The following is a 9,030-nucleotide window of genomic DNA, read 5'->3' on the forward strand; positions in this document are numbered from 1 at the left end:
AAGTGTGCATTTATCTTATACGTGTACTTTATAATATTCAGATTATGACTGTAATTTGTTTCTTTGTATTCATATGATGCCCTCACGGTTCAACACGATATAAATTACAATGTGGTGACAAGTAGTAGAAAAAAAACTCAATGTGATAACAAGTAGTAAAAAAACTCAATATAGTGGCAAGTACTAGACAAAAAACCAACTCCGTAGATGAGATTTAGGGTTCTAAATAACTTAAAAATGCCACATAGCAATGGAAGTCTTAATTTGCTTATTAACTAACAATAAGGAAATTAACCAAATTTAGAGGCATTATATTTTACCAATTTTAATATGTTCGATTTCCTCTTATAGTCTCTAGATAATCTAAACTAGTTATAATTTGTGAGCATTAAGTCATTACAAAAATAATTTATCGATTATTTTAACAAATATTGTCATTTGTATTATCCTAAATTTAACAAATATTTGCAGAAGGTTACAATGTATATGAATAAAGCTTGGATGTACAATAGATTAGATGATGGATATATCCGACCTGAATTTTATGCTGGAGTTGAAGAGTTTGTGAATTTTGCTAAGAGTCATCCAGAATGCATGAATGGTGTAGAGTTTGTGAATTTTGATCAAGTAATATATTGGTTCTTCATGCCTGCTGATACAGATGCAGTTCCATTATAAGCAATCTGCTAGTTATTTCTCTTGTGCATATTATGTTAATTAATATAGTTATCATAGAGCATCCATGATTGCCTAATCTCATATGAGCTGCTGTACAACTCAAATTATTAGGAATACCATATTTTAAGTCATTGAAATTTGCTCTTTTCCTGCATTTCGGTTTTGTATTCATTACCAGAAAATATTATGAGCTACTTAATGCCTTCATTGTGAATAATATTCTCTATTGAACTGAACTGCAGCTTGTACGTTCCCAGATCGAGGAAGTTCGACGAACAAGGGCTTTGTAACGATATGCACGCAAAAGGCATGATAGTTCATATGGCCATTCCTTGGCATGTATTTTGAAAAGATATATTAATGTTATTGTATCAGATTTTTTGACATTTTTGTTACAAGATGTTGTATTAGATGATTGACATTTATATTTATATTTATGTTGTGTTACAAGATGTTGTATTAGATGTTGAACATTTATTTTTGTTGTTTTATTGGTATGTATATGTAAACAGGGAAATTGAAAAAACAAGAAAAATTTTAAAAAAAATTACCCTATTAGCGACGGAATTTAACCTATTCCGTCGCTAATATTTTAAATTTTTTTATCTATTTTTTTTAACATAGCGACGGACTTTTATAAGTCCGTCTCTATATTTAGAGACGGAATAATAAACTTCCGTCGCTAATAGCGACGGAAGTTTATTATTCCGTTGCTAGTAATAAAATCGTTTTATTAATTTTTTATTAAAAAATAGCGACGACATATTTTATTTCCGTCTCTATTTAGAGACGGAAATTTAAAATTCCGTCGCTATAATTTTGCGACGGAAAAAAACCTCGTCGCTAAATTTTAGAGACGGAATTAATAATCGCGTCGCTAATAGAGACGAAATTTAATATTCCATCGCTAAAAGTGACGTCAGCGACCGAAAAAATTGCGACGAGCTTTTTCCGTCTCTAATCCGTCGCTAACCTCGATTAGCGACGGAATAGCGACGGAAAAATTCCGTCGCTAATTGATTATCTTTTTGTGGTGGATTATTGGAGGTCGATCTCGTCGAAGTGATCGTTTATCCCCCTTCTACTTCTTCTCTTTTATTTTTTGTGAGATAGGACACGGGTTCCTATCAACTTGGTATCAGAGCAAGGTTAATTTCATATTATGACAAATTGGAGATCCTATGGAGATGAATTTCCTTGTTAGCGAAGTAGAGATCCTACTGAATTTATTTCTAAAGCAGAAAGATATTTTATTCTACACGACACATCAAACGATTCAAAAGTCGAATTATCTTCTTTGCATCTGGATGGAGAGGCTTTTTGATGGTATCAATTATATATGTCATGTCATGGATCTACAATATGGGAAGAATTTGTAGATGGTCTTCTAACTCGTTTTGCACCTCAAGAGTATAATAATGCAAATGAGAAATTATCCAAAACTCAACAAATCACCACGGTAACAGAATATTATAATCGCTTTCTTTGACTCTTTAACGAAACTCGTAATTGGTCAGAACGAAGATTGTTAAATACTTTTATTGAAGGACTTCATCTTAACATCCAAAAAGAGGTGAAGACGCCCTATCCTCGCACTGTAAAAGCTGCATTATCCTTTGCACGAATTCAAGAAGAGAACGTCAATGAGAAAACGCAAAGAAATGATATGTGGCACCGAAGTCATCAATATACACAAAGGAGAATATTGATGGATGAACCAATAGAAGATTCAAAGGAAAAAAGATGAAATCATAGAAGAAATAAGTCGACAATTTCAACAACAAGAAGAAGATAGTTATAAAGACAATTTGCACGAGAAGTTAAACTTTGACAATGATAAGGAGAATTCATCCATTATTGGCTTCGACTCAAGCATGTCAATCGAAGAAAAATAAATCAGCAATCTCAACAAGAAGAAGAAGATAGTTATAAAGACAATTTGCACGAGGAGTTAAACTTTGATAATGATAAGAAGAATTCATCCGTCATTATGACCCCCGTGATTGAAATCATTGGATCTATACCAATCTCTACTTCCATCATTCTAGTGAAGGAAGCGATTATGTCTTGTCACCTCCAACAACATCCGACAAATCATGAAGACAAGACCCGACGCAAGGCTAAACGAAGAAAAAGAAAATATTGGTATGCTCATAAATTTTCAACGAAGACCAGAAGAAAATTTTCAAATTTAAGAAAAAATTATAAAAGGTCATTTGTCTTCGTCAAAAAGAGATTTCAAGTAGTGCACTATAAGAAGCTATTTTATACAAATCATCGAAAGAAAAAGAAGAAGAAAAAGATCAACCGTGAGGACAAGGTTGTTTTGATGGACGGTGGAATGATACGATCCCAAGATAGACTTATTCAAATAGCCCCTTCAAAATATTATCTTTTAGAATATGCTAGTTGTTATTAATTTAGATAAAGTCATTAGATTTATTAATAATTATCCTTTTGAATAGGAAGCGATTATGTCTTGTCACCTCCAACAACATCCGACAAATCATGAAGACAAGACCCGACGCAAGGCTAAACGAAGAAAAAGAAAATATTGGCATGCTCATAAATTTTCAACGAAGACCAGAATAAAATTTTCAAATTTAAGAAAAAATTATAAAAGGTCATTTGTCTTCGTCAAAAAGAGATTTCAAGTAGTGCACTATAAGAAGCTATTTTATACAAATCATCGAAAGAAACAGAAGAAGAAAAAGATCAACCTTGAGGACAAGGTTGTTTTGATAAACGGTGGAATGATACGATCCCAAGATAGACTTATTCAAATAGCCCCTTCAAAATATTATCTTTTAGAATATGCTAGTTGTTATTAATTTAGATAAAGTCATTAGATTTATTAATAATTATCCTTTTGAATAGGTTATTAGATTTATTCATATTTTTATATAGACTTGGTATTGTCGTAAGATTATATATAGAGTCATTATGTAATCTTTTGAGACAGGGAATAAAGTAGTATCTTTTGATTAATCAATTCTATTTGATTATTGGAGGTCGATCCCCTCGAAGTGATCGTTTATCCCCCTTCTACTTCTTCTCTTTTATTTTTCGTGAGATAGGACACGGGTTCCTATCAACATCATATCCAATGGATGATCGTTATGATTGTGGTAGTAATAGACATGTTCCGATTGAGGAAGTCCAACGCCGTGATCGATTTAGGATGTGATGATTGAGAATTTACAGAAGCAAGTTATAGAATTAATCTAGTGTCTGGCTACATAGGATTTTGAAATCATGAGTTCCCTAGTCTTGATTCCAAGTTGACTTTCAAAAACCCATCTCACAATTGTGTTAAATTCCGAGAATGCCATTGTTGAGAGAAACGATAGGGAGACCTTGATTTTGAAGTTGATCTATTTTAGTTTTCCAGTACATTACCAGCTTAGGGATTCATTGATTAGATTAAGGAAATGAAGAGAATTTTTTAAGAAATTGATTGTGAATTTATAAAATTCTTGGACCAACATGAAAATTGCCGATTAAAAACATAACATGACTTCCACTCCATGAACGTCGTCTTTTTTCTATGTTTTACTTATTGATGTTTCTTGGGCAAAAGTCAGAAGTGATTTTTTTTTATGGAATTGTCCTAGAGACCTCTTATATTGATTTTTTTATTAAAATGGCATCGTATCCCTTGTAAAATAATATAATTGACCTCCAATATTATTTTCATTATTATTCTATCTTCCATCTAAATTGGGTACATATTATAGCAGTTACAATTGAACTACCACATAGTTGTAGTAGCTACGATTTCATAGTTACTACAGAATTGTAATAACTACAAAATCATAACTGCTACAATTTTTTTTTAAGATTAAAATTATTCAGACCTCTAACAAACTTTAACGATATTTTTTGAGCCTATTTATGAATTTATTCACTCAATAATAAGTTATAGATCTCTAAATGAGTTTTAATTTCATAAATTGTACGACGTCCTGTAGTTCAACCTGAGTCAAAAGTTATGACTTCTTAAAGTTTAAAATTTAACATTCACGCAATTACGATTTCGTAGTTGCTACAATTGAGCTGTCATGCAGTTGTAGCAACTACAGTTTCATTGCTATATAATTGCTAAACTCTAAACTTTAAGAAGTCATGACTTTTGACTCCGATTGAACTATCTAACGCATAATATATCAAACCGAATTTCATTTAAAGATTTATAACTTATTATTAAGTGGAACCCATAACGACCTGATTTTATGTTAAAAAATTTTTTTAAAGCCTTTTTAAAGACTCTAAATAATTTTAGTTAAAAAAAATTATACATAATAGTTATAATTTCGTAGCTATTAAAACGGTGTTCTTTTAACTTTTTGTCCATGCTTCTTTATCTTCCCTTCCCAAATGATGTTGCCCTACCATGGTTGATGGTTCCTTATTGTTGCTGCCTCTTGGCATCACGGTTGCCCGACTGCTACTGCCCAAAGTTGATTTCGCCAAATCTCCATCGATCTTTTCTTTCTCGATCTCTCCCTCGGCTAGCCTGCGATTCACTTTTTATCTTCATTTATTTCGCATGGTGAATTAAATCTTCTTGCATGACTCTGATTATTTCCCTTGAATTGGCACTTATAATGGCACTGCTATCGAGGGTTGTGAATAAATTGAGCTCGGAATACTGAGCTGATCACTTATGCTTGTTATTGTTTACCTTTTCGAGCTTTATCAAAAGCACTTTTAAAAGGCCCATGTGATTGTCGAAAAGTGTTGAATCGCAGAGTATTCATCATTATTAGCCTTTTTTGTCCATCCTAAGGCACACTCTCTGACGCCGCAGTTGCTTTTTATTGTCCTTTTCTTATTAGACAAGAACCATTAGTTGTTCACTAGGTTACTTGTGCATTATTGAATTCATTGTTGGCGAATGATTAATAGATCTGGTGTTAAATCCCTGGTGTACGTCTAAATTATTAAGGGCCATAGATATATAGTTATTTAACTGTTCTTTTAATGGCTCAGAGTTTGAGCCTGACTGTGAACTCTAGTACTCCCCTTGAAATGACCTTCACTGTTTTAGTTTCTGAATTAATCTCGCTGCAAATACTACCAAATCTGTGAGTGCTTTGTAGCGTCGTGATAATAGAGCAATTGATCGATGCTGACACATTTGGTTATCTTCTCCAAGAGATTCAAGAGAGAGGAAAAGAGAAACGAGAAAAGACATCATTCCGTACGTGGAAAAGAGCTACTCTCTCCATGAAATTAAGTGATGCGTAAGCCAGGCACTGCGAAAAGGCCTCTAAAGCTAAGAGCATGAGTATGTGTTTGACAAACAAGCTAAGGAGAGCTGCAGAAGCCATCAACCTACTTAGCTTATAGACGAGCATATTTCAAAAAGATATATGATTAGCTAGCTAGATGAAGGGTAATCAACCTTAAGCAAGCTAAGTCCTCCTCCTCTATTGAAATTATTTGACTAAGCAAGATTTTATTAATTTCTTTATGTCTCATATATTACACTCCAATTACTTTTACAAAGATGAGATATATATACATTTGATTTATTAATGCGTGGTGAATAAAGGAAGGCACACATGCAAATACGTACATATATATAGCTAGGAAGGCACACATACAAATACGTACATATAAGGGCAGCCCGGTGCACGAGGCTCCCGTCTTGCGGGGTCCGGGGAGGGAATCCAATGTACGTACAAATACAAATACGTACATATATAGGAATTAAAGGCACACATGCAAGGCTGCCTAGCTTCTTCATGCTACTAGTCAATAGAAGAGCTGGATGAGAGAACGCAATCCCAAGATTGGTGTGATGCTGTAGCCTGAGAAACCAGCAGCTAAAAATATACTCTTCCATTCTGCTTCGCTCCTCTCCTTCCCTGGCACAGGCCCCATTATGAACACATCCCACAGAAGCTGCGTCTCTGTCGTTTCATCATGAATACTTCCATCCTCCTCATTCTCCAATTTCATCACCATTTCGATAATTATCACCTTCCCTCCTTCCTCCTTTGGCGGAATCGCCTTCTTGCAATTTCGCAATATCCTCACGCAGTCTTCGTCGTTCCAGTCATGCAATATCCACTGCATTCGCGGATGATCATTGATTAGTAAGAAGCAAATTAAATGGAAGAAGAAGAAGATTATGATATTGCCTTGAGAATCACTGCGTCTGCAGGGGGGACGAACTCGAACATGTCGCCGGCGATGGCGGCCACCGTTGGGTTTCCTTGCAGTGAAGCCAGTACGTGCGGGAGATCGAACACAGAGCACTTAGTCTGCGGGTAGGCGTCGGCGATGGCGGTGGCCAGCGCGCCAGTACCTCCTCCGACGTCCACCAGCGAGCGCAGGCCCCGGAAGACATCGTCGCCGCACTGTCCGAGGATCAATTTCGCCATGAAGTTGGCATCGGAGGCCATGCCCCGGTTGAAATTAACGTTGAACTCGGGGTTGTTTCCGGTAAACTCGAACAATGGCTTCCCATGGAAGAGGTCGAAGGCTGTGGGTGTGGGGGGTTCGTCGGCGGTGGTGAACCACCTGCTCAAGCAGTGATGGGGGTCGACAAAGACCGGGTCGATCATTGCGAGCACGAACGGGGACATGTTCTCTGCTTTGCTGGTCACGAGAAAGGAGGCAGAGATGGGGGTGAGGGCGTAGGTCTCTTCTTCCTCGTCGCCGGCGGTCGACCTCGCGAAGAGGCCGGAGTGGACGAGCAGGCGCATGAGGCGGCGGAACGAGTCGGTTCTTGAAGGGAGAATGGATAGCTTGTTAAGTAGAACGGAGAGAGGAAGAGGCTGACCATGGCGGTAGATTTCGTCGGCGATGCCGAGCTCGGCGGCGCACTTGAGGGACATGGAATTGACGTAGCTGAAGATGATGTTCCAGAGATGGTCGTGGCCTCTCGTTAGCTCAGCCTTAGCCACTTGATGATCATCTTGAATAGCATTCTCATTCATGGATTCCATTTCCAATTGTGGATCATTGTAATCATTCTTCGTGGTCTATAAATAATACTCAATCGCAGGACTTTAGAAAAAAAAGATTATTTTGCGCCACGCGTCAGGTGCTGCTGTGGTCAGGATTGGAATGGACTTTCTACTTAATCTAATTTAATTTAGGTCACATTATATTTACGGTAAAATTTTATTTTTTAAAAATTTTAGATTAGATCATCTCAAAATTTATTTATATTTTTTGATTTATTTGATGATTAATAAAAAATTTCGATAAAATCGATTAATCATTTCTGAAATTAATTAGATGATAAAAGTAAAATATTTAAATTATCATAAAAATTCAAAATAGAGAAATTAAATTCCTCTCAATAGATTTTTCACTATAAATAAATGAAAACGAACTCAAAGTAACCACCCCTTCATTCAGCAATAGTAATAGTGTCTCCCGGCCGGGCAGGGGCAGAGCTAAGGGGGGCGCTTGGGGGCAGTCGCCCCCTGCCCCCCTGACTTTAAAAAAATGTGCAACTGGGAGGACATCGGGCGCGTCGCCGCGGAGGAGGAAGAAGGGGAGGCCAAGTGCTGCAAGGTGGCGAGAGAGAGGGCGGAGAGCGCGGAGCATGAAGCCGAGCTGGCGGGTGTGGGCGTCGAGAAAATGGCGTGACAGGCAGAAGGCGACGGAGAGGGGGACGGCGGAGCGCGCGGCGAGATCAGTGACGTGGAGGAGGGCCCAGTTGTCAGCGGCTCGCTGGTCGCGAAACATCCAGTAGACGACGGGGCCGGAAGGGGAGGAGGAGGAGGGGGAGCCGGGCCTGAGAAAGCGGACGCGGGTCGGGTGAACCGCGGCGGGTGCGGAGCTGGGCGCGACGACTGCGGCTGCCATTTGGGATTGAAGAACGGTGGTGTGTGGGCGTGAAGATGCTGGTCCAGAAGCCACGTCCTCCCCACACCTCCAGAGAAGAAACGGACAGGAATTGGGGAGGGCTGTGACGAAGATGAAGCCACGTCGACGTGGTTCGAAAGTTATTCTCTTCTTGACAAATTGATTCGACTTATTTTGACTCTACCAGTTTCTACTGCAATATCAAAGCGTGCATTTTCTGCAATGAAAATTCTGAAGAATAGGTTGCGGAATAAAATGGAAGATGATTTCTTATCAAGTTCTTTGATAATGTATATTGAGAAGGATATTGCTCTCAGTTTTGATGTCAATTCTGTCATAAATGAATTTGAGTCTATGAAAAAGCGAACAGCGCAACTTAGATTGCGTTGAATGTAACTTATTTCTTAATTAATTCAAAATTTATTTTATTAGTGTGACAATGCGATGTTAAAAAATAGCCTCCCCTCGATAAAAATTCTGACTTCGCTCCTGCGGCCAGGCACAACATAAATAGTAAAACAT

General features: G+C 37.6%; 1 protein-coding gene across 1 annotated transcript; it reads right to left on the minus strand.

Annotated features, from left to right (window-relative positions):
- Positions 1-6,246: 6,246 nt before the first annotated feature.
- On the minus strand, positions 6,247-7,637 carry LOC141824526 (trans-resveratrol di-O-methyltransferase-like). Its single transcript, XM_074711833.1, has 2 exons — positions 6,828-7,637; positions 6,247-6,756 (listed from the first exon to the last, which is right to left on the minus strand). The coding sequence occupies exons 1-2, from the start codon at positions 7,635-7,637 to the stop codon at positions 6,439-6,441; spliced, it is 1,128 nt and encodes a 375-aa protein (XP_074567934.1). The 3' UTR covers positions 6,247-6,438.
- Positions 7,638-9,030: the final 1,393 nt, after the last annotated feature.

This window comes from Curcuma longa, chromosome 3 (assembly GCF_044706935.1).
Source record: "Curcuma longa cultivar G26 ecotype Majalengka, Jawa Barat chromosome 3, ITB_CL_G26_1.1, whole genome shotgun sequence".
Classification (NCBI taxonomy): Eukaryota; Viridiplantae; Streptophyta; class Magnoliopsida; order Zingiberales; family Zingiberaceae; genus Curcuma; species Curcuma longa.